Here is a 26,510-nt window from a genome sequence, read left to right as displayed (position 1 = left end):
AGCTGCCTTCATCTATCTCAAGTTGGAGTGAGAAATGCCATCAATCTGTGTATATTTCTTGTTAACATGAACTTCCTGTTATCTTGAGGCACACTTGAAGGGGAGGGGGTTTTCAGACTTCCCATTCACTCTGCTTGTGCAAACAATCTATTATACCTTCTCCACACTTTTAACTTTCCTGGTTAGTTTTCTCCTTAATGATCTTTGGGAGACAATGAAGGAAAGAGAGTTTATGTTTAGCTGTAGGTAAGATTCATGCTAGTCTCCTACAGGAATTCTACCATGCAGTTTCTCCAGTAAAGGCATCGAGGCGTTTCTCTCTTCTTGTACCTGAAGACTCAGCCCCAGGCTAAGCTGCTTGCCAGATCTTGCCTTCAATCCCAGTCTACCCACATTCCTGTTCCTCTCTTTGAAGTTTTCTCCATATTCATGTGCATGACTGCAAATGCACACCAGCTCCCTTGATAACAGAGGATGCCCTATTCTTTTGCTTTCAAAACATTTCTAATAATTTATTTGCTATGCTGGTAAACTTTGATCTCCAATTATGGAGCTGTTAGTTTTGAGCTATGGTTATTAACCTGGTTTCATATTAGAATCACCTGGAGTATTAAAAAGCAAAGCAAAACAAAATAAAATACATTCACATGCTTGGGCCCTTTCTGCAGACATTCTGATTCAGTTGGTGTAAATGGAAATCCATCTCTGAATGGTTTCTTGAGAGTTCCCCTGGTGATTCTGATCTGTAGGCGTGGTTGAGGACCACCGCTTCACATATCCTTAGAAAATTATTTTGTGCCTAAAAGGGACTTTCTCTTGACCCAAGGAAGTAAGACAGGCAATTTCTAGACCCTTGGCTATTTATGTTCCTTTTGTGGTCCCCCCAAAACAGGATTTTGAATAGCAGTCTCTAATCTGACCCCAGATAGATAGTCAAAAAGGTAGTGATGGTAAAATGAAAGGCACCTAGGATAAGAGAAACAACTGAGTTCTGGTTACAAAGTCCCCAGTAGAACTGACCTGATTAGGAATATTGGGTATCCCGCTGGTGAATCTGTCAATGAGAAATCCTTCCCTATCTATCCCGGGGAAATGAGAAGATGAAAGCAAAGATCATGGCAAAAGACAGTTGGTTCACGGAATAAGAGAATTCTAGTGGGGGTAGGACATAAGGCCACCAAGGAGATGATGTCATCAAAATGAGAACATGATGGAGAAAGTCCTAGAATACAAATGTGTGAACCGAAACAAAATCCTTGACCCAGGTCCAAATGCAGTTGGTGACTGGCATGTCTGCTCCCTTATTACAGTGCCCTGGAGTCTGTAGAGAGGCTCAGGGGTGCTGGCTGATGGAAGGATAGGAGCCAAGTGCTGTGAGCTGGCAGCACTTAAATCCAATGGGCTAGGAGCCACTGTTTGCAGGGTCGTTGCAGAATCCTGAAATGAAAAAGGATGTCTTCACACCCTAACCATGAATGCTTGAGAGTGATCCTAAGGAAATGTTCAATGCAATGTTGGTTGATCAAAGATAGGAGGATTTCAGAGGAATCTTTAAAAAGTGAACGTAGCTGTCCACTCTGTTCCTGAGTGGTATCTCTGGTTTAGTATAATAAGTTAGAGAAGAATACAAGCGGCACTCTTTCCAAAGTCCATGACCATTGTCTCAGTCGACAGTTTCGTCAGGGAAGATTGCTTTCACCGTTTCCTGTGCCTCTGAGTAACCTTTGGTTTGACGAGCTCAGAAAGTTACTGATCAACAATGAGGAGTGGAATCTTAAAATTTGAGTTTCAGAATTATTTCAGCTGAAACACACACACACACACACACACACACACACACACACACACACACTCCTATGTGAACATATGAATACTGACAAGCATGTTTTAAAATTCTGTCATCTATTTGAACTATAACCAGATCATAAGGCCATCTATGTTGCCTCATCCCTGCCATCTATTTCGCCATTGCTGCCCTGCCCATTTTCTCTCTCCCCTCTGGCCTGGACTGTTGAGCATCTTTCCGGGGCTCACTTACTCCTCCTCTACGTGTTCTTCTGTGCTTCTTTCTCTGTAATAGTTCAACTTTCTTTCAGACATGATCCTGGACCCCTTTTACAGATGTAGTTACATTGTTGGATTGCACTCCTGTGTTTAGGCTTGATTTATCTGAATAAATGGTTTTGTTTTGTAACAGCTGGCAGGGTAGGTTTCTAGTGGACAGGAGACCAAAGAAACATACTTTCTGGTACTTCCTCAGGGGTGAAATGTCTTCTTAGAATTTTGGGGGAGAAAGAAGGACATTTCCCAGAGATCTTCCTCTGTAAAGTAAGACAAGATCTCAGGCCTCTCCCACATAAGAGGCATCTGTGAGGTGCATTGTAATTAATGACTGAGGCCTATAGCTCTTCACACCCCTAGGGATGTGAACTGTAATCTACCCCAAGCAACAGAGCAACAGAACTGTGCTGAAACTTTCTGTAATGGACTATCCCTGTCAACACCTTGACATGCTCGCCTGCTGCTGCCAAATCCTACCCACACATTTTCACGGCTTCAGAGGAAGCTCCTGCTTGGTGTTAACGTGGGGTAGATACATGCTGGAAGGAAGAAATCCATCCTGCAGACAGCTCTTGCCTGTCCACACAAATGGAAGAGGGTTCTATGACATGGGAAATGGAAAAGAAAACCATTTGCCCTGCATTTTGAGCCATGTGGTACAAAGCACAGTTCTACTTGGGAACTAATGAGCAGGTCTCTAACCTGGATGACAGTGGCTTTACCTCTGAAAGGGCTACACCTGCCAGCAGATTATAGCAAAGATAGAAAGCATTCACACACTGCTTTATTTGCAAAAATAATGAAAGCATTACCAAAATGATTTCAACATTTCTGTAGATTTGGATTTTCAGGCTAAAAAGTTGTGGGGTGTGGGTAGTGGACCACTGGCTCAAGGGTTGAGGGTACTTGCTGCTCTTGCAGAAGACCAAAGTTCTGTTTTACTACCTACGTGGTGGCTCACAACCATCTGTAACTCCATCTCCAGGGGATCCAATGCCATCTTCTGATCTTCACAGACACTGTCCTCACACATTCACATACAGACACATGCACATACATGCATGCATGTACACATACACACATAAATAAATATAAATCTTTTTTTAAAAGTGGAGGGGGTTGGAGAGATTGCTCAGTGGTTAAGAGCACTTGTTGCTACTGCAGAGGACTGAGGTTGGGTTCCCAGCACCTACATGGTAGCTCACAACCATCTGTAATTCTAGTTCTAGGGAATCTGATACCCTCTTCTAACCTCTGTGGGCACCATGCATACATGTGGTGCACATACATACATGCAGGCAAAACACTCATACACATAAAATAAAATACATAAATCTAAGATTAATATAAAGTATAAAAAAAAATGACCCAATATGTATTAATTGGAAAAATATTGGCATATATAAAAGAAAGTTAAGAGTTTCCATTTTCCTCCTAATATTACTTCCCTCTGCAGAGGTAACTTTAAATAACAGTTTGCTATGAATATTTCCAAATTAATTTCTTTGCATTCACACACATAAATATGTAACTGAGGTTTTAAAACATAAATGAGAGCACACTACATTAATTTATCCCAGTAGCCTTTCTTTTCACAGTACTGGGCATTGAATCCAAGGCCTTGCATATACTAGGCAAATGCTCTACCACTGAGCTATATTTCTAGCTCCATAGTAGCCAAAAAATAACAACAGGGGCTGGAGCGATGGCTCAGTGCTTAAGAGGACTGGCTGCTCTTCCAGAGGACCCGGGTTCAATTCCCAGCACCCACAGAGAGGCTCACAATCATCTGTAATTCCAGTTCCAGGGAACCTGACATTCTCTTCCAGCCACATGTGTGGGTGCACAGACATACATATAGGCAAAAAACCTTAAATAGAAAACAAATAACAGGATACTCTGGACAGCTTTCTCTGTCACTAAATATAAGTCTTTGTTTACCTAAATATAAGTGTTTTTTATCACTAAATACCACTATTTTTATAATATCACTATTATATACAAATATCAGGAATATTTGTTTATATCACTAAATACAAATCTTTGTTTATCAATAGCCGGGTGATATGCTATAATATGTCAGTGATATGGCTTAATTTAACCATTCATGCAATGATGCTGGTGTGTAATATACTGTTTCTAATTTGTTTTTCTGCAGAACCCTACTCTTCCAGCACTGAATTGCTCTGTTGAAAATGCCCATCCGACTGTTTCTTACTATGCTCGTCCCCAAGTGGCATCGTACAATACCTACTACCATAGCCCTCCTCACCTGCCACCTTATTCTGCTTATGACTTTCAGGTATGTTTGGAGAGAGAAAAAACCTCTTTGCTCCCTTTGCTGTAACCCAGTCCTTGTTATTGTCCCTGACTTATTTATAGACCCTTCCCATTGCTTTTGGAATTGATAGGAATTAGCCAGACACTCTACCCCAATGGACTTCATCAGCTTGGAGGAAACAGTGACTAGATTAAGGACCTGCAGGGAAATGATGGAAGGAGCAGGGAAGTGGGAGGAGCATGAGAGAAGAAATAGAATGGGAGGAAAACAGAGGAGGATGGTAGGAGTGAAGTATCCCAGACTGTATTTAAACACACTAAGAGAAGATAATTTGGCTGGGAGATGGCAGCTTGAGTAAGTTACCATGGACACCTATTCAACAGTGGCTTTTGCCATGGGGAGAGGCATAGCCCTGATGCTTGACCCAAGTGTGTTCTCAGTCACACAGAGGTATGAATCAGACCTCTAATGAGGAAGTCCCTTTGCACACACCTTAACCTCATCACTCGGGAGGCAGAGCCAGGTGGATATCTGTGAGTTTGAGGCCAGCCTGGTCTACAGATTGAGATCCAGGACAGGCACCAAAACTACACAGAGAAACCCTGTCTTGAAAAACCAAAAAAAAAAATTTTCACATTTTCAACCTTTTCTTTTGAGATGTGACTAACTGTAGAGAAATGGAGGCATAAAAAGGGCAGAAGAAACTCACTGTGTGCAGTGAGGAGGCGCTTTGAAAAAACATGTCAAATGGGTTTTTGCATATGAACAGTGATTGTGCTAGTAGCTTTCCTTCAGCATGACAAAACACACAAGACCATAACCAACTCTTAAACGGGAGATGGTTATTTTTGCTCACAGTTTTGGAGGCTTCAGTCTGTGACCAACTGGCCATGTTGTGTAGGCTTGTAAATGTTACATTACCCCCTCAGAGTGCTGGGGACTAAACCTTCAATATCTGAACCTTTAGGGGATACTTCTAAACCATGTAAGTCATTGTAAACTATTGGCCAAGTATGACACTAAAACCTTGCCAACCAAAAACTGAGACCATAGGAAAATCCTTTTATTTTATTTTTAAAAATATTTGTTTATGCATTATGTATACAGTGTTCTGCCTGCATGTATGCCTTTATTCAGGAAAAGGGCACCAGATCTCATTATAGATGATTGTGAAGCACCATGTGGTTTCTGGGAATTGAACTCAGGACCTCTGGAAGAGCAGCCAGTGCTCTGAGCCATCTCTCCAGCCCCCAGAAAATCTCTCTAAAGGAAAGAAACTCCAAATGATTTTTGCTTCAATTGATTATATCCCATAAGTGACACAAGGGTACATAAAGCATCAGTTTTTTAGCTAATGTTTGCTAAGCTGAAATCCTTGGAGAACCTAATTTCAGCTTTAGTTTAACAAAATAATTGAAACTTTAAAATTATTAGTTGTATTTGGTTTGGAGTGGTCTATGGCTTTATAGTAATATAATATGAATATAGACTTGTTCACTCCTGTTAAATACACTATCACTTCCAGCAGAGAGCATTAAGGCTTAGAAAAATTATATTAGAATTTGACTAAAGCCTTATTAGCTACAGGAAGATGGCTCTAGTACTTCTTATCCAATTCTTTTTGCTCAAAAAGGCAACTATAAAGAAGAGCATAATTTCAGTAGTGACAGAGGCAACATATTTCTCTTTTAAGAGAATTTAGGTATGTTGAAATTTACACAGGGATGGTACCATTCCCTTGGGGTCTCAATAATAAAACATACCATCCTAGGATGGAGAGATTGTGGGCCCAACACAAGAAGAGTCTTCTATTTTTCCTTTCCTTTTCTCTTTCTTTCTTCCTTTTTCTTTCTTTCTTTCTTCCTTTCTTCCTTCCTTCCTTCCTTCCTTCCTCCCTTCCTTCCTCCCTTCCTCCCTCCCTCTCCCTCCCTCTCTCTCTCTCACTTTCTTTCTTTCTTTCTTTCTTTCTTTCTTTCTTTCTTTCTTTCTTTCTCTCTCTCTCTTTCTTTCTATTTCTCTCTTTCTTTCTTCTTTTTATTTATAAAAAACAGTTATTTAGTGTGTGTGTATGTGTGGTGTCTGTGTGTGTGCATGTGTGTGCCACAGCATATGTGTGGAGGTCAGAGGACAACTTGTTCTCTCCTTCCACCATGCGTGCTCTAGGAATTGAACTCGCGTCATCAAACTTGGAGGCAAGCACCTTTGTTTGTTGAACCATTTCACAGATTCCTATGGTTCCTTTTGAGACAAGGTTTCACTAGATAGAAAAGCTGGCCTTGAATCTGTAGCAGTACTTATGATTCAACTTCCTAAATGCTGGGAATATAGGTGTGAGCCTCCATGATGAGCTATTTTTATTTTCATATCAAAGTAAATTCTATTGATTTTAGGAAGTTAAACTTCGTGATGAACCTTCTAACTAGGAATAGTAATATCCCATGTGACAGTTACCATAAACTCTTTTTTTGGGGGGGGGGTTCAAGACAGGGTTTCTCTGGGTAGCTTTGGAGTCTGTCCTGGAACTTCCTTTGTAGACCAGGCTGGCCTGGAACTCACAGAGATCCGCCTGCCTCTGCCTCCCAAATGCTGGGATTAAAGATGTGTGCCACCACCACCGAGGTTACCCACAAACTCTTAATAGGAAATCCCTCTTTAAGGTACTTAGACATTGGTGTTTTTTACCTACATGTATGTCTGTGTGAGGGTGTCAGGTCCCCTGGAACTGGAGTTATAGACAGTTGTGAGCCGCCATGTGGGTACTGGGAATTGAACTCAGGTCCTCTGGAAGAGCAGCCAGTGCTATTAACCTCTGAGTCATCTCTCCAGCCCCTATTTTGTTCATTTATAAATAAGATTATCTCTGTGACTCTGATTTGATCATTTCTATTCTCTCTCTCTCTCTCTCTCTCTCTCTCTCTCTCTCTCTCTCTCTCTCTCTCTCTCTCTCCCCCTCTCCCTCTCCCTCTCTCTCGGTTAATAGAATGAGAAAGATTCATGGTTTTAATAAACTAATTAATTGTGTGTGTGTGTGTGTGTGTGTGTGTGTGTGTGTGTGTGTATACATGTATGCCAGGACCTACTTGTGAAGCAGTGAGAACAACTTGCAGGAGTTGGTTTTCTCCTTCCACCATGTGGGTCCCAAGTCAAATTCAGGTCAAGCTTGGTGACAAATGCCTTCTACTGGATTAGCCATCTTACCAGTCCCTCACAGGGGTTTGTTTGAGTCCCTCAAAATCATGTCTTCACTGTGTAATGATCCTATTAGGAAGGCTAGGAAACATTGCTTGTGGTCAGAAATGGGCAAGGATTTGTTGTGGATCAGTTAGCCCTGAGGAAGTTGTGAGACCTGAGTGTGAGGCAACAGACTATTTCAGTCTTGCACTCCAATTCCTCACTTCTAATGAACTTCCTGTACTTCAGAACAGGAAGGCTATATGCTGAGACGGCTTTAGTCTCCTTTCTCTTCTCCCCAGCACTACTTCTCTTGCCCTTTGAGACCATTTCCCCACGACCCCTTCTGTTTCAGCTGAGCCCAAATTCTATAGGGCATTATCACTTCCTACTTCTGCTCGGAAACTGAACTCAGTGTAGTTTTATCTAAAACAATGAAGGTTCCTGGCCATATTTCCCAGTCTGCAAGGCTAGGTTCGTTCCTCTACTTTACTCCCGGACTTGTCCCTTTCCTGTCCATTTGGTGAATTGCCAAGTTGAAGCTAAAAAATCTCAGCCCATGAACAATGCAAACAGCGCTGCTTATGTTCTTTATTCAGTACCTGAAAGTACACGATGTTTCACTGAAGCCATTAAAAGTGACTCATTATAAATTGAGCCCATTTAATAAAAGGATTGCTTCAACCCTGTGGGGGTGGGAGGAGTTAATGGTGCAGGTTACCTTGAAGCTCCGAAAGCCATTTCTGCATTTTCTTTATTTCCCCCATCCCTTCCTTCTCAACTTTTCCCTTTCTCCTTTTTCTCTCTTTCTTCCTCATTTTTCTTCTTCCTTTTTGTCTGCTCCTCTTCCATTTCTTTCCTTTTCTTTCTATGGCAGAATGTAGGGGGGATGCTTTTTAAAAATCAACAAATCCTGTAATTTCCCCCCTTTTGGACACAACTTCTCTAACTAGTCATTGTCACTAGGCAGTGCCAGGGCACCTTTTTGAGTAAAAGATTCATGGACCTCATGAAGAGAGGTGTGCACACATTCACAGAATGTGCAGATATTAAAAAACGTGAACAGACATGGGGCAGGTGAGGGGGTAGGAGGTAGAGAGACATCTGTGTTCATGAAGGGTGGCTCCCTCCATAGCACCATTAGAGTACATTATGTACCCTCTTAAGTACATCAGAGGGTAGGCCACCCAGACCTTGGAGGCAGCTCAGGAAGCCAGAGCTGACAAGATCAGCAGTGGGCTGGCTACTTAGATGTTCCTTGTGCTTTGTGGTGTGCAGAGATTCAAAGCATTAGTAAAGTTCAACTCTCAAGCAGGAACCAAAATGCATCAAGCCAGCTCTCCAGCAACAAAGCCAAGTATTTCTCAAGGTGCTTGCCTGTTGCTAGGAAACTATGCGCTGGTACTGTGGGCCTTTTTCCCTCTCCAACCCCCAAGGGTATGTGGACTACAGCCAGTTAGCTCCCTGGCTCTGCCAGGAACCTTCAAATTTATCCTTTAGATTTCCAATTCTGACCTCAGAGGGGAATGAGAATCACCTCTTCTCTGCTACCCACCCCCTAATATTTACCAAATATGAGATTGAGAAGTGAAAGTCCAGTGGCTGTTTTTCTGCCTCCTCTATTTTCACAGTGTACAACTGCCACCCACAGCAGCCGCTGCCCAGTCACAGCAGCCTTTGTATGGCTCTCAGGACACAACCGACTTCAGCTCTACTGCAGGGAATTGTCCTTCTCTCCTGTGGCTGTGAATGCCTCAAACTGCCCTGCTGCCTCTTGCCATCCCTAGAGTGGGATTTAGAAGGGCAGAGTGCTACATGCTCAGGCACAGAGATCCTTGACCCTGTGGCTTTTCCTTTCCTCTCTGGTTAAGAGAAACACTCTTAAAAAAAAAAAAAGATTTATTTATTTATTATGTATACAGTGTTCTGTCTGCATGTATGTCTGCACACCAGAAGAGGGCACGAGATCTCATTACAGATGGTTGTGAGCCACCATGTGGTTGCTGGGAATTGAATTCAGAACCTCTGGAAGAATAGCCAGTGCTCTTAACCTCCGAGCCCCAAGAGAAACACTCTTAATAGAAGAAAGCAACATGAGAGGAGAAGGGAAAGAAAAGGAAGATGTATTACTCACTTTTCTTGTCAGTGTGATAAAATAGAAAAAAAGATTTTTTTTTTTTTTTGAGATACAGTCTCACTATGCAGTCTTGACTGGCCTGGGACTTTTTATATAGATCAGGCTGACAGTTGGCTCACAGAGATCCACCTGCCTGTGCCTCTAGCTCCTGAGATTAAAGGCCTGTGTTACCACACCCAGCCTAGGAAGGGGTTATTTTAACTCACATCAGAGGGTAGAGTTCATCATGATGAGGACAGGATAGTGGCAGGATTGACGTCATAGTCACCTTAAGTGAACAAGTTTGCTCAATGAGCCAGTAGTGTGTTTTTTTCCCCCTTCAGAACATAGCCCTGTTATTAAATAACGCACAACTGGACCATTTTAATAAAGGATATCTTCTTGGAGCGAGGTGGCAATTTAGACTTAGGAAGACATCTTGCTTTTCTCAGGCCCACTCTCAAGTTGTGCTGTCTTTAAAGGTTCTCTAAGTTCTGTAACCCAGTCATTCCTAAGCTCAGAAAAGTGACTGGGTAGAAAAGGAAGAGGATGGCTACCCTCTCCTTACTCCTAATATGATGTGATGCAGGTATTTCACTGTCTCATACAGGACCTTGACATCTAGACATTGCTCTCCCAGGAGTACAGAGGTCTAGTGTGGGGATGAGACTCTGCCAATTTGTCTCATGCTTTGGAAGCCTCATGCCAGGGCTGGCCCAAGATTGCTACAAGCATGGAAAAATGATGTGATCTACTCCAACTCTGGCTAGACCAAGTAAAGATGTGACCCCCTTCCACCCACTTCCATGATGAAATAGCACGTGAGCTCTTGAGAAAATTTAGTGTAAGTGGCTCTAAAAAACCCAGATCCTCATGGAGCCCAGATACACTAGAATACCTATAGTCCTCCTATTCTGTGTGCTGATTAGCTTTGTTCTGAGACCCTGAATTTGTTTCCTAACTCTTACTGTCCTTGTAGTTCTCTCCATATGTCAGATCTCATCTTAGCCTTGCTCTAGAATGATTGTGGACTCTGAAAATGGATTGTAGTTTTAAACGGCATGCCAAGGTTACCTAATATATTCTCTTGAAGTAACAGTCATTCATTCAAGATTTATTGAGCATTTACTATTTCCTAAGCACTGTTCTGAGCTCTGGGAAATAGAAAAGTGAAAAAAAAGAAAAAGATCAACTTTCTCTGAGCAGGAAAACTATTAGGGTTATGGGTGGTCATAGGCCAGGGAAGAGGGAGACAAGTGATTCTTATTACGGCAATTCACTGGTTATTTTAATATATTTCTAAATACTGAGTTTTTACTATGTGATGAGGACTGTTTTCTTGCTTAGCTAATGCTCACTCATCTCATCACATATCAAATCTCAATTAAAGACAAAACAATGGGCATAAACAGATTCATTAACTGTGTCGAGCGAGATCTTTTGCTCAGTGACAGGCAAACTTCTGACTGAGCTCATGGAACCAGGATCCACACTGGACCTGTTGACAGCTAGCTGTACCATGCCCCTCCCTTCAGAAGTCAGTTCCCTTGAGAGCAAATTACATGGGAAGACACAGGAAGAGACATGGGCAAAATACCCTTGGCTAATCTGCCCCACATTTTTCCTTGGAAATTTAAGAGATATTAAATCAGCATATTAGGCATCAGATACTATGGCATTTTCAAACAAAATGTGTTTTAGCAATTCTCCTCCTCTCAAGTCCTCAACCCTGCTATCTCTGATGCCCCCTCTTTCGTCCCCATCTCTTTCCTTTTTCATGTTCTATGTGTCTTTCTGTCTTCACTCTCATCCTTCTTTGCCCCCTATTTTTGTTCTCTCTTGGTCTCCTATTTTTCATGCTTTACCCACACTTCCTCTCCCACCCCCATATTCTTTACAGGTTAGTATCCACATATGAGAGTATGAGGTTTTTGTCTTTCTGAGTTTGGGACACCTTGCTTAATATTATATTTTTAATTTTTGCTTAATATTATAATTTTCCTGTCTCACCAGGTTAATTTAAAAAATCCACATCTGCTCCTTTCCCAAAGTTAGACAACAAATAAGGGAAAATTGAAGCCCCAGTCTCTGCAAACTGACATACTACTCCTCACTCTTATCATTGGTTTTCTCACCCCCATGCCTTTGTTAATCATTGTTTTCCGATCTATAGTGAGTTTGTGGGTAATAAAATGGATGGTAATTCATATGGAACAGGACTTCACAACTTGAGAGCCAAGCAAGCCAAATGATTTGTCTAACCTCAGTTTTAGTCTGTGACATGGGCCCCTGAGCCCTGGACTTCCTAATGATATAGTCCTACAGAAAGTTTTCCTAGGGATCAATTACTTAACCTCATTAAACATCCTTAAGCCACAGACTTTTTGAAAGACTAGTTGTAATGCTTTGAGCATAGGTTAGGAGAGAGTACTGATGGTTTGAGTGACACATGCAGAAAAAGGAGTGAGGTCTTCAAGAAACCACGCAGCAGAAGCAGCAGGATTGCATAACGGTCTAGATGTAGAGGTCAAGGGGGAAGAGGAGGATCCCCAAAACTTTCCGCATGAAGTTTGCAGCCTGAGTGACCTGCAGAGCTGTCATGTCCCTTACTGACACCGTAAGATTTAAAAACTATTTTTCTAAACAGAAAGAGATTTGGCCTATACTCATTTTAAAGTCTGTTGAAGGAATTGCAAATTCACCACCTAAGCTGCTGTTTTTTTTTTTTTTTTCATTACGCAGCATTCCAGTGTCTTCCCATCCTCCCCTCCCTCTGGACTCTCTGACGAGCCGGAGGCCCAGTCTGCCTCTCCTTCGCCCAGCTACATGTGGTCCTCCAGCGCACCGCCCCGTTATTCTCCACCCTACTACCCACCTTTTGAAAAGCCACCACCTTACAGTCCTTAAAGAGGAACACCTGTCGGCTATTGAGATTGTTGTGGCTTTTGTATTTCTGCTTTAGTGGAAGTGTGTAGGGCACAACATCTAAAGTGTGACTCTTACGCATAAAGTTTTACAACAGCTTGCCAAGCTAGGGAAAGATAGGGATGAAGCTTATTCATTATCAGGGAAGGGGAGGATTGGCTAGGCCAAACCCAGTACTTCCAAGAAGGGAAGTAGTTGTACTAAGTAAAATTCTGGCTAAGATTTTTGTTTGCTCATGTCTGGATATTGAAAAAAAAGCTGCCCATATCTTACTCTGTTCTTCTTTGAGTCTTGTAAAAATGGCTGTTGTGATCATTCAGCTCAGCTTTTGTTACTGGTACCTCCTAAGGGGAAAAGTGCAATAGTCCCTCATCTTGAGTGGTGGGAGAACAGGAATGGCTGATCCAGAAGCACTGAAATACAGAGCAAGCCTGTGCTGTTTTCAGTAGATCTTGGTATACATCTGACAACTTAGGAGACAGTGTTTCTATTATATGTTGCATTATTACAAAACACATTTGTTACTGGAGATATAAATCTTACAGTTGAAATTCAGAGTTTAAAATGCTAGATTAGATTGGGTCGTGATATGAATTGTTACTTATCTTTGTGACTATTTAATCTTTGGGTATTGTGCTTTAACCCCAGCAAACCGCACGATCCTGCACCCCAGCCCTGAAAACTCATCTGTATTTTAATGCCACTGCGCTTATTGGTCCTTTTATCCCCCGTTGATATCAATTGTGACAGCATTCAATTCAAGATTATGAAAGTGTTACAATGTCATTTCAAGTCTTCAAGACCTCAAATGTAGCCAACTTGACAAATTCTTAAGTGTTACACATTTAAAATCCATCTGGCACATTGTGATAGTTATACAGTTGTTTTAATTACACAGAGCTTTAAACCTTCAAGCTGTTGAGTTAAAAACACTCTGGCACCCATGCCCTCACTCTGCATGAACACGTTCACTGGGATTTTATTTTAACCTGAGAACTGGTTTTAAAGGAAGATTGATAATCCTACACTTGTATTATGTAAAAGTACAGGCGCTACAGAGGATCCCTAATTAGACAGTTGTGCAAACAGAACCCACACTGGAAACACTTCTAGCCCATTTCGCTGCCTCCCATCTTTGACGGTTCGAGGCAGCAGACAAATGCTGGTGCTCCCATCTACCTTGTAGACACCTGGTCTCAAGAATCAGGGCACAACAAGTGCACTCACTGTTCACAGGAAATGTTGGCAAAATATTGTTTAACCTTTGGTGTCAGATTGTCCTAGCCAGATTTCCAATCCAAAAGACCACAACCCTTTCATGTTACAGAAAATTACGGTTAGTTTTAGTTTTGAACATAATACAATTCTATTGGATTTCAAAAAAGGACTAATAACCAATTGACTTCTTATACAAATACTACCTTGTACTATCTAACAGTATTTTTTGTCATTTACACTTTACCCCTTGCTTTAGTGAATGTGTATATTTTTAAAGGCACCATTACAAAGTATATCTTCAATGATCACATTTCTTAAACTATTAAGATTCTATGACTCATTTCTATGTATTTTTCTTACTTTACAAAATAACTTGAAACAGTATAGATTTTGTAACACTTAATTTGAGCAGCTTTTTTTTATTACATTGAATTATATAAACTGCATGTTACTTTAGGAAAGATTAATATTTGCTGCTTCACTATTCTGCAAAACATTTGCTGTAATGACGGAATTTGTATTTCCAATGTATCTTGACTGCATTTTATAACATTTACTGCTTTCTTCCTAATTCTGCTTTAAAGTATTGAACTGGGCATGAATTATTAAAATATTAATTCAGAACCTGTATAAACTAGATATTGCTTAAAATCTGTATCACTGCCATGTTGGAAACCCAGACGGCTTTTGTGATGTTTCAAATTAATAAAACTATTCTCCTCCCTAGCCACTTACAGGCATTCTCATGTTATGTACAAAAGTACAGTGGATCCGCTAAAACGACTTTTGACTGTGATGGTTCGAGAAACAATGGGACATGCTTAACCAATACACAAAACCTAATGACAATTTCTGCCATGCTGTCTGTCATCAGAAAGACAGCCTCTCTCCTGCTATGAAAAAACAATCAGAACCCAGAAAAACAATAGAATAGAAAGCCTATGGAACTCATTCACAATAATCTTGTAAAAAATACACTCAAAAATTAGAACGAATACACTTTATTTCATCCTAAGAAACTCTATGAACTGGTATCAAGTATGGTTAATGAAAAGCAGAACTTAAGTCATGATAAAGAAGATTGTACAAATATGAACATTGTAGTATGAGGGGAAATGAACAAGGTTTCATATGCCTAGCAGAGGTAAGGAAGCCAGTGCTGTTGAATTTGCATTAATTCCTCAGAATACACATACCATGATGATACTTTTAAATGCTTAGATCAGTGTTCACTTATTTTAGGAACAAATTCTTCAGTGACTCTATGGAAGATAGTCACCACAAAAATGATAACCAGATATCTTAGTTAATCTTGCAAGACTGCTACCGACTTTCAAAAGTTTGATTCTTTCAACAAAGTTACTATTTCAAACAGATTCTATCCAGAATAGCTACAGGTAATTTAGTAGTTGAGCAAAACTGAAGCCAACTTGAAAGAAAAATAGGAAATTCAGTAGTCAGAAGTAAAAAAAATAGAAAATCTTCACAGTAGGTTTTAAATAGCATCTTGCTACAAATTTCTAATCCAATAATGCCTAACAGTAAAGAGTTTTTGTCCAAAGGGGTATTCCACAAAGACTCTGAACTGTGAGCCAGGCAGTGGTGGTGCATGCCTTTAATCCCAGTACTAGGGAGTCAGAGGCAGGTGGACCCCACAAAACTCTGAACTTTTGACATGAAAACTTATTTAAAAAAAAAAACCCCAAAGACCCCCAAACATGTGTAAGAGTCTTCTTGGCAAAATTACAATTGAACTTTCTAGATCTCCTCCTCCCTGCAAACTCCAGCAGCTACGTTCAGTAGGCACGACATTTCTAAGTTCTTATTCAAAATTTAGAGTACAGTAGCAGTGGTAAATAATTTTCCCAATGTTATTCAGAACAGACAGTTTTTCATTATTCCTAGTTTGTTATAACAGGATTGTAGGGAGCTGGGTGGTGGTGATGCGTGCCTTTAATCCCAGCACTCAAGAGGCAGAGGCAGGTGGGTCCCTGTGAGTTCAAGGCCAGCCTGATCTACAGAGTGAGTTCCAGGACAAGTTCCAAAGCTATACAGAGAAACCCTGTCTCGAAAAAAACAAAAACAAAAAACAAAAACAAAAAACAAAACAAAAAAAAAACAAAATAAAACAAAAAACCATAATAGGCTTGTAGGAACTAGCAAGTTTTATCATAGCAAACTAATTTACCTAGCAGCTGAGACTGAAACATCACTGTCGCTCACACAGGTAGAAGTAATTATATCTAACTGCTGAAACTGAATTCATGAAACTCAAACTTTAACGGGGAATATTTTTAAGCATACCCTATATTCAAAAAGCAGTAACATCAATATCTACAGAGAAAGGAAATAGATACCATGATCACAGAGATCAGAGTCTAGAGTTACAAGGTGATTTTCAGTTTTCTAAGATTTAGTTTATGAAAATGGTTTGAAGGCCTAAGCTTATGAAACAGAAAACATAAATGTATAGCACTCTACTACTCTGTAAGTGGGGGCTATCCTTCTTCTTTGTATTATTGCAAACACTGATTCTTCATACCCTCAGCTACCAACTTAAGAAACACTTAAACTTTTATCTTCACACCTAGTTACCACCAGAAGAATGACCTATGCATAAAAAATTATGATTAAAGCTTTAAGTTCAAAGTCAAGAAACAGATAAAAATACACTGTAAGGAGAATGAAAATACCTATGCTGAACTAAGAAATATAAGCAATGTCACAAATGACTAATAACTATGCAATGCAACCATTTTCAGTATCTATTATTTTTTCCATTGCAAAAAAATTAGGTTAAATTTTTACAGAATTGTGTTAAATCTGTTATAAATGCTAAGCTATATATCTGTTCCAACCTGATTCCTTTTATTACTACTCTTGGTAAGTTTTAAATTCTAAGTATTTAAGTATGTGCCATCTTAAAAGGAAGAAAGGTGATATTGTTGTCAAAATAAACAGGAACCGACATGCCTGCAGTATTCCACATGTAGTTTCTGCTACAATATAACAGCAGTTTGCACATAGATCAGAACTTATTTTAAGGGGTTAAAAAAAACCCCAAAAGACCTTGTTGAAAGGACAATGTTAGATTGCCATTAAAACTACCTAAAATGAAAACTTCCTACTGGAGATTCTAACGTGAGCTTTTAAAAATGTATGTCAGGAGCCTCCCACCCAAAACACACAAGTCTCATCTACGGAATCTCAACATTTACTAGCACTATATATAAAGATGCAGTTGGTGGCTTTCACATAGTAAATTCACAACATTTTGTGGAAACATTTTTTTAACCATAATTAACAAAAATCTCCATATAAAAGTAGAAGATTAAAGATAAGCAAGAAAAAAAGAACTTTGCATTACCTCCTGTTTGCACTACATGCATGCCTGCTAGCTCATTTTCATTTTGCTCAGGGTCATTTTAAAGGTATACAGTGGCCTTGCCATCAAAATCTCTTACAGACTACGGCAATGAAAGCGATGGTTGATCCCAATTAGCTAGAACTAACTCATTCTTCATAGGCTAGACCTGTTTGCATGGCTATTTTATAGTGGGAGGGAGGCAGGAGGCTAATCCCCATTTGGACCTGACAGAACAAATCACCAAGTTAGGACTTACTCTGAAATTTACTACAACAAGTTTTGGAAGTTCCTTACCTTTTATGCTGTATACAAGACACAACACACTTAGGCTTAACATTAAGAAAATTGAAAATTCAGCAGTAAAGTGCTAACATGGAAGGGGGAACAGTATAAGCTGTACCAGGGTATATTAGTAACTTCAATAATTCTCAAAGAACCTTTAGATGGCTTCAAATTCTATTCAGAAAACTCTCTCTGTGTACCTTTAAAAAGTCATGTCTTTTAAATGAGCTGAAAGCTAAACTATACAGATACTTCAGGGGGTGTTCAATCTCTACTCAAAACTTTTAGAAAAAAATTGCTTCTAAAAATTAACAATGCAACTAGACTACTTTCAGATGACATGGCAGATCAAATTAACACGTTTTCACCTTAATTTGTTTCACAGGTCTTCTGAAATCCCTGCCCCTTAATCTAACCCTTTCTGATATTTCAAAAGAGTTCAGTAAGATTCTGGTATTATAAATTCAAACTCAGTACTGCCATCTGTTACATTCTGTTTAAAAATGGAATCATTTTCCCTTTGAATAAAAATATCTTCCCAGTTCATTGGCTTGTTTTGAGGAGTAGATGTGGTCCCTACTGGAGGCTCTTTTCCAGCATCAACCTTATACCCAATAGCATCAGCCTTCATGACAGGCATAGCACTTGATTTATCAGAAAGATATGCATACTGTCTGATCTGTAAAGACTTGCATGGATGTAAGCGATAAAGCTTTGAGTCTCCAGAAGGATCTTGACTATGAACTGACTTTATGTGTGAAGACATAAACTGATAGTTGATGAAAGACTTTCCACATGCTAAACACTGATACCTTCGCTCCCCTGTGTGATGAATTTCATGCTTTGTGCGATATTCTGCAAGAGGAAATACCTTCTCACAGTAACGGCATGGATACTTCTTCTCCCAAGAATGAATATTAAAATGTCTTCGCAAGCTTGTCAGACAGACATATGACCTTTTGCATACAATGCAGATATAATAGACCCTTCCATCTACTATTAACTCATAGTGATCATCATGTTTTACTTTCATACGCTTGTTTGATGGCTCACTGCCAGATGTTTTTGGTAGCTCATTCTCAAGTTTGGCCTCCCCTTCATCAGGGTCATCTTTGACAGGGATCACTATGTCATAGGTATCTTCACCGATATTTGCATAAACCTTGCAACCAGTTGATAAGCCTTCAATTTCAGTAGCTGTATCTAAAGTAATGATCTTCTGACCTTCCATTAGATGCTTTGATCCTAAACCTGGATCATTAGTGTTTCTAGTAATTACATCTGAAATTTTTAAAGAATTGGAAGGTGGCTCTTGAAGAAGTACAGGAGTCTGCATCTTCTGTGTCAATGAACCATCAAAAGTGGTACTTTTGGAGGTATCAGCCTGTGGGACCAAAGATGTATTACTGACTGCTGAGTCTGGACTGGAGCTGATGGTGACATCATCATCATCTATAATTTCTTCCTCTTCCTCTTCATTGGCCTTGTTTCCTGTTAAAACAGCATTGTTTGGTGTCTGCTGATTCTGTACAAGTAAATTGATTGAAGAGGACATATGATTTGGAAGTGAAGAACTGACACTGGGTGGTGTAGTAAGTGGAGCCTGATTTAATAAGATAATGTTAGGAGTCAGATGTGTTGAAGCTGAAGACACCAGCAATTCTTCACCTCCTTGTGTCTGGCTAAGAGTTGCCTGATTTACAGGAGTGGGAAGCGTCTGAGCAGGTGTGATGTTTGTTAAAGGGGGGGAGTTATTGCTAGCACAAGGTGTCACTTCTGAAATAGCAACAGGGGCTGGATTAGGCTGGACCTGTGTCATCGTGTTGTTACTTGGCAAATTCTCCTTTGCAGGCAAAATCTCAGAGCAGAAAATGACATCATCATCATCATCATCATCAGAATCAGTTACAATGATCTTTTTCATTTCATAATCTTCAGCAGATAATGAAAAAGACTCGGTTATAATGGGCATCACAGTAGCCCCAGTATCTTGGGCTTCATCCTTTGATTTTTGTATGTCAATGTTTTTGTCACTAGAATCAGGAGGTAAGGTCTCAGCAGTACCATCTTGTGCTGATATGCTTTTAACCTGTGACAGTGGGACACCAAGCTCTGCTATAAATTTCACTCCTAGTAATTGCCCCGATTTAATCAACTCATCAAGTAAATCTGCTCTAACACGGACAATTTTAGAACTATAGATATAATTCAGAATTTCTGCAAAAATCTCTGCTCTTATAAAGCTCAGTTCAACAACTTGCCCAGCAACTGAGAAGAGCTGATGGAAGTATGTACTTGAAGCTGAAAGAATGTTCCTATGGGCCCGGAATTTTCGGTCTTCCACAATAACAGTAACGTCACAGAAGAGTCCATGGCCACGCTGTTCATTCAAGGAGTTCAGCAGACTGCCAGAGTATTGAATGTCTGTAGCAGAAATCAGTTTTCTACTCTCCATGCCTAGAAGGGGAGGAAGGGAAGAGGGTAGATTAGGAAGGGAAAAACCAAAAGTACTTAATTATTTAGAATTTAAGGCACAGAAGTATTAAACAGTTGACTTAAATTTAAATCCAAGTTTGGTTTAACATCTTGACTTTTAAATATGCTGCTTCCGTACACCAGCTTTGGACCATGTGTCAAACCTCATGACTTACTCTGAAAAAAGTCAAAACAGTTTTAAATTGCTGTGCAGATCTGAAAACAATAATCCCCTTGGTCACCTTCTTTTGAAATTCAGAAAAACGTATTGTCACTAATTACCCTTTTAAAATTAGAAGTCACTTTCTTAGCCCCAATTTTATTTTTTCTTTAAGAGATAAGAATTAATATTTAATTAAAAAAATCTTCATCATAAAGCATACAAGTTACTTCTTCTGCAAATGAATGATTTAAATGCCAAAACAGTTTAGTGTGTTTAGTATTAAGTCTGAAATTTATAGTCTCTTTAATTTCAGCTAATCTTATTAGTAAGATCATATGCCAAAGTTAACCCTGACAACAAGGACAATAACAAACACTGGCAATTCTTACCTCACAATTTCCCATCTTTTTCGTTATCTACCCCTTGCCCTTCTATGCCCACCCCTCTACACTTTCCAGAGGGGCAGTGTTAGAGCACCAAGTGAAGGCAACACATATTCTCTTGAAGGAACAAGAAAATGGAAAGGAAAAGCATTCCATTTCTTAGTGCTTACTTAACATAAAAACTGGAAACATCATACTTTGTTGGTAAAAAATTATGTGCACTAGTATAAGAACTTATTTCTCTTCAAATAAGTGAGTTAAAACAAAAACAGCAACTTATTGGAACACAGGCAGTATTACTACACAGAAGGTAGGTAGTGTCTCTGTTGTGTGACTCTTTTTGCATTTCACAGAAGCTATCATAGTAACAGTGTAGTCAGAGTGTGTAACAATGTGGTCAGAGTGCAAAAAAGCCATATGCATTTCTTAAAACATTTATAAGCACAAACACATGTTATATGAGAATATTATGCATTAATCATTACTTGCTAAGTACCATTGGTAAAGAATTATTTTGCCATTAGTATGCTTTCCTTTTAAAGTTACTGAAGAATATTACTGTCAAGGTAATTATGATACACAAACACACACGTGGCAGGCAGAGTATCTCTATATTTTAAAAAAAATTTCCAACATCATAACTTAAAATCGATCTATAGGCAAAAGCTTAAAAGTCAAGGGTTTTTAAAAGCATATTAGCTGTTCCATTTTAATAGAACCAAGGAATTATAGGCTATCATAAATAAAGGCATTCATCATCAAGTGTGACCTCTGGACAATGTACTAACAATCCAAAATATGAAGATTTTGACAGAAAACACCTTTAAGTGGAGAGGGTTCTATATATGGCCACCTGATTTTTATCGTTTGCAATTATTTTTTTCCCAATGTCGGAATGTTTCAATGCAGGTGTCCAGGTGACACTGGGATTTGGTTTCATTTTGTTTAGGTATCCATCCTGCTTGTCAGGGTTGGCCCAGGATCAACCCAAGTGGGTCTCAAACCTTTCCTCCCCAGAGATTTACAACCTGACTGTGGAAAAGACATCCTATTACCATTGTGTGACAAACCTTTGATTGTGGGCAGGTTTAGAAGGCTGATGAAAGTAGGGAAGAGATAAAAACCACCCGCCAAAGAGTGAAAGAAACCAACACAGGGCTCCCTGAAGAGCTGAACACTATTTTTTTTTTCTTCCACCACCTCCCTCTTCCTTTGAACTTAGATGCAATCGAGTTTTTTAAGGCCAATTTACGTGCAAAGGCTAGCTTCTTGCAAATAGAGATGGAGGTGCAAATAGCAGAGCGAAGGCGGGAGCGATGGGGGCTGGTGCTGGAGAAAGTAGAAGGCCTAGATCTGAAAGGTACAGTGTTGGGGGTAGGGGGGTCAGGCGAAGCAGTAGGTATTGTTATGTCCTGGAGCTGGGGACAGAAGAGGATGATGGGCCCTGTAGCAAAGCTTAGTCTAGTCAAATTAGGAGGTGGGTGGAAAAAGAGCACCCCACCCCCAACCCCAAAGGCTGGCAGAAGGGAAAGGGGAAAGTCAAGTGGGTAGCTGTGGTGGGGTCCCCTACGCTCCAAGGCCTAACCTAGGGTGCCAGCGGCTCGGGCTCGGGACAGCTCAGGGGACCACGCCGCGCCCTCCCGGTTCTTCCTCGGGCGCTCCCGGGCCCACACAAAGAAAGAGCCGAGGAGCTGAGCCTCCGACTCTGCCGCTTCCTGGTTCAAGTGAGGCGAATGCAAACGTAGGCGCGGCCAGGGCATGAAGGCGCAGGCGGGCTCCTACTCCTCAGCCCGGACCCCAGCCCTTTCCTCACCTGCTTGGCGGCGCGGCCGCTTTCTCCTCTTCCGGCTGAGGAAGGGTCAGAGTCCTCCCACAAGAAAAAGCCGGACTCCGGGCGCTTCTGCTGCCTCTTTAAACGTCGCTCCAGTCTCCGTCAACGTCGAAGCGACTACCACCGTCGCCGCTACGGACGTCCCACTTGGCCGACAGAGGGCGCAGCGCGCGGGCGAGCCGCCCTCCTCTTCCGAGAGCTGTCCGGGGCTGTCCGGAAGAGCCCGAGTCCTCGGCGGCTTGGCTTCAGCGCCACGTCCTGCCTTCGGCTCTTTCCGTAACTGGGAAGCTCTTAAAGTGCTCTGCTCTTTTCAGAGCGCAATGCGGTGTGGGAAAGGGATTGCGCTCTGAAAAGAGCATCTAGCATTGCTCCCAGTGGGAAGGAAGCTAGTCTTGTTTGCTCAAACTCTGTGTAAGCCCCCAGGGCTTAAACACTTTCAGAGTTTCACTTCTCCAAATTCGAAATCTGTTGTGTTAGCCTATTGCTTGGATGATAAGCCACCTTGAAATATAAACTGTGTGTTAAAAATTCTTAAGTCATACTTCAAATTGTAGGATAACAAGACAACCAAATTGCACTGTCTACTTTTAAGAAGAAACCTGTATTCGGATAACTCTTGTTAAGCGAATATTAAATGGTACAGTACCTTATTAACATGAATATTAAATGGACCAGTACTTATTAACTCCATTTCTATTAACAGTGATAACATTAGATCTGCAGCAAATACACACCAGGTAAGCTAAGTTTCTCCCTTTTCAGAGGGCTCAGTAGGTCCATAAACACGGATGAAAGTATTTTACAAGAAGGGAAAAACAAACCAAAAATCAAATGAGCCCTATCTGAAAGGTAATAATATTTGTGTTGTTTATCATTATTTCTATAGCATTTCATCCTTAGAAGCACTAAGATTCTTACATGTAATTGTTAGTGATTGTTTAATGAATAGGTTATATACCTGAGTAAAATCCCATTGCATATAGTTAATACATTTTCATTATCCGTTCATCAGTTGATGGACATCTAGGCTGTTTCCATGTCTTAGCTATTGTGAACAGAGTAGCTACAAACATGGATACACATGTGTCTTTATAGTAGGAAATGTTGTCCTTCAGATATATGCCTGGGAGTGGTAGAGTTGGGTCATATGATAGATCTATTTCTATTTTTCTGAGGCAACTCCACACTGATTTCCACAGTGGCTGCACCAATTTGCAGAAACTCCAGTGTATTTAGTTACTTTTCTATTGTTGTGATAAAACACCATGACCAAGGCAACTTATAGAGAAATAATTGATTTGGGCTTACAGCTCTAGAGGGAAAGAGTTCATGAAAGCTGAGCTGAGGCAGCAGGTACGGTGGCTGGAATAGCAAGCTGAGAGCCCACATCTTGAACCAAAAACAAGAAACAGCAAATTTAAATTGGTACCAAGTCTTTTAAGCTCTTAAACCCCACCCCTAGTGACATACTTACTCTAATAAGACCAACACCTCCTAATCCTTCCCAAACAGTTCTACCAACCAGGAACCAAACATTCAAATATTTGAGACCATATATGAGGGCCATTTGTATTGAAACCACAACAGGCACCCAGATAAAAGCCAGTTTGGAAGGTCTGTAACCCTGGAGTTCTGTGGTCAGCTAGTCTAGTCACTAGGCAAATTCTGGATTCACTGTGAGACCCTGTCTCAAAAGATAAGATATAGAGAAATAATGGAAGATATTCACATCAATCTCTGGCCTCTACAGGTGTGCACATAAATATGCATACATACCTTCAAGCATATGTGTACATACACTACACATGTATACATATCACACAAACAGAGAGAAAAAGAGAGAGAGGAGGGAGGAAGGCAGAGAGAGAGAATGGATATTTTATAATGAACTTATCCAACTGGAGAATGAGACCAAAGAATGAGATTAATTCTAACTATGTGACAGAATGAGATGTATAAGACTGAACACAATATAAATCTATTCATTAAGTTGCTTAATATGCATTAAATACATATTAATTAGTACCAACTCGGGCCAGTCAAGGTTCTAGGTATGTGGATATAATTATTATCAAGGAACATTCCAGTCTTCATGAAACTTATGTGCTAATGGGAGGAACTGTTGTAGAATATTATTTTAAGATGTGTTGCATTTGTTTGCACTGTGGAACATTTGTTTAATGATACAAAGATGTGTTGCATTCTTTTATGTTGCATTTGTTTAACTCTGTGAAGCTGTGTTCCTGTGCCTGTCTAAAACACCTAATGGTCTAATAAAGGGCTGAACAGCCAATAGTGAGGCAGGAGAAAGGATAGGCAGGGCTGGCAGGCAGAAAGAATAAATAGAAGGAGAAATCTGGGAGGTAAAGAAGAAAGAGCAAGAGAACAAGGAGAGGAGGATGCTAGGGGCCAGCCACCGAGCCACACAGAAAGACACAGAATTAGAAGGAAAGAAAAGAAATACAGAAATAGAGAAAGGTAAAAGCCTAGAGGCACAAGGTAGATAGGATAATTTAAACTTAAGAAAAGCTGTTAAGAAACAAGCCAAATCAAGGCCAGGCATTTATTAGTAATAGTAAGTCTCCATGTTTATTTATTTGGGAGCTGGGTGGCAGGCTCCCCAAAAGAGCAAAGAGCCAAAAGTGTTAAAAACAACAACCAACAATAAGGAACATGTAATAAACACGTCAATATATAATTTAAACACATAATATAGCATCAGTAGCATCAGTTTGGTGGTTTGAATGAGAACTGACCCCATAGGCTCATATGTTTGAATACTTGGGTCCCCAGTTGGTGGAATCATTTGGGGAGTACTACGAGCTATGGCCTTGTTGGAGGAGGTGTGTCACTGGGGGCTGGCTTTGAGGTTTCAAAAGAGTCATGCTATTACCAGCTTTCTTTCTCTGCTTCCTGCTTGCAGATCAAGATGAGAACTGTTTTGCCACCAAGGCCTTCAAAAAAAGATTATATCCAAAATCAATAGTTTGAGCTTACTATTTTTCTTTCAGGGAAAGAAAACACACACTCCAGGAAACTATGGAGTATCTCAGTAACAGGATGGTAGAAAGAACCTGTTTGAGCTGGTCTTCTGATGTATGCCTGTGAGCCCAGATCTGTAGGAGGCTGAGGCAGCAGAGTCGAAACTTCAAGGCCTGCCTGGGCTACAAAGCCAGTTCAGGGTCAGCCTTGGCAACTCAGTGAGCCCTTATCTCAAAATGAAAATTAGAAAAGAGCCTGGGAGCTAACACGGTGGTAGAGAACTTGCCTAACATGTGGGCTCAGGTTTAATCTGCAGTACCAAGAAAAAAAACATTAGAAGAGTTGGGCGATTTGAAAGTGAGCCTCAGGACATAGGTATCCCCTTGAACTCAGATGCAATCAGAAATCAGGAACCATTGTATGGTTGTTTAACTCAGTAATTCTTATTTATAGTGGGTACACATTGAAGTGAGATTAATACTGTAATTGGGAAAATGGCAGTCACCTATGTTGCACAATAGGGGACATTCATTGCTTCCTAGGTGGCACACTGACCTTGTTTTGCCTGTGCTTAGACAAAATCATTTCATTTAGTCTCAGTTGATTATTTTCCTATGACCTTGCTTGGGGTCTTGTGGGTTTATGTCTAACAACAGAAAAATCTGCCAAGTTGTAAATGATATCAGAGGTTGTTTAAACATCACTTTCTTAGACAGCAATTGAAAAGCCTAAGAATATAAGGAGCAACTCTTAGAAATGTTGAAGGGATGGAGAGGAAGATTAAAAGTGACTGTCACCCCTCTTCATTAGAAAGTAGTAGTTGTGGCTAGATACATAACTCAGTAAAAAAAGCATTTGCTTAACATGTGAAGGCCAAGTTTAATGGCCAGCAACACACACACACACACACACACACACACACACACACACACACACACAAACTAACAAAATTTACACAATTCATGAATATCTCTGATCAGAGCATGGTGGTGCATGCTTGTAATCCCTGCACTTGGAAGGCTGAGTCAGGAGGATTATGAATTAGAGGCTAGTCTGGAATACATGACTAGTTCTGAGCTAGTCTGGGCTACAGGGCAAGCACCTGTCTCACAACAAGTGGTCATTTAATAAAGATGTTAAACAATTCTTTATTTATTACATGGGTGGTGGGAGGGGCACATTCATGCCACAGCATGTGTGTGGATGTCAGAGGACAACTTGAGAATCAGTTCTCTCCTTCCATCCTGTGTGTTCT

General features: G+C 40.4%; 2 protein-coding genes across 4 annotated transcripts in view; one reads left to right on the top strand and one right to left on the bottom strand.

Moving 5' to 3' along the window:
• Positions 1-14,498, top strand: part of Tmem255a (transmembrane protein 255A) — a 49,909-nt gene extending 35,411 nt beyond the window's left edge. For all 3 annotated transcript variants that reach the window (XM_059251457.1, XM_059251456.1, XM_059251455.1), the window contains 2 exons: positions 4,220-4,363; positions 12,372-14,498. In XM_059251457.1, coding sequence (XP_059107440.1) covers positions 4,220-4,363; positions 12,372-12,536 — 309 coding nt within the window. In that variant the 3' untranslated portion in view covers positions 12,537-14,498. The remainder of the gene's footprint in view (positions 1-4,219; positions 4,364-12,371) is intronic.
• A 259-nt stretch (positions 14,499-14,757) lies between these two features.
• Positions 14,758-22,408, bottom strand: Zbtb33 (zinc finger and BTB domain containing 33). Its single transcript, XM_059251454.1, has 2 exons — positions 22,256-22,408; positions 14,758-19,878 (listed from the first exon to the last, which is right to left on the bottom strand). Exon 2 carries the CDS (start codon positions 19,874-19,876, stop codon positions 17,861-17,863), a length of 2,016 nt encoding a protein of 671 aa, XP_059107437.1. The 5' UTR covers positions 19,877-19,878; positions 22,256-22,408; the 3' UTR covers positions 14,758-17,860.
• Between the last annotated feature and the right edge of the window lie 4,102 nt (positions 22,409-26,510).

This window comes from Peromyscus eremicus, chromosome X, assembly GCF_949786415.1.
Source record: "Peromyscus eremicus chromosome X, PerEre_H2_v1, whole genome shotgun sequence".
In the NCBI taxonomy this organism is placed as follows: Eukaryota; Metazoa; Chordata; class Mammalia; order Rodentia; family Cricetidae; genus Peromyscus; species Peromyscus eremicus.
This window is presented reverse-complemented; position numbering and strand designations above follow the sequence as displayed.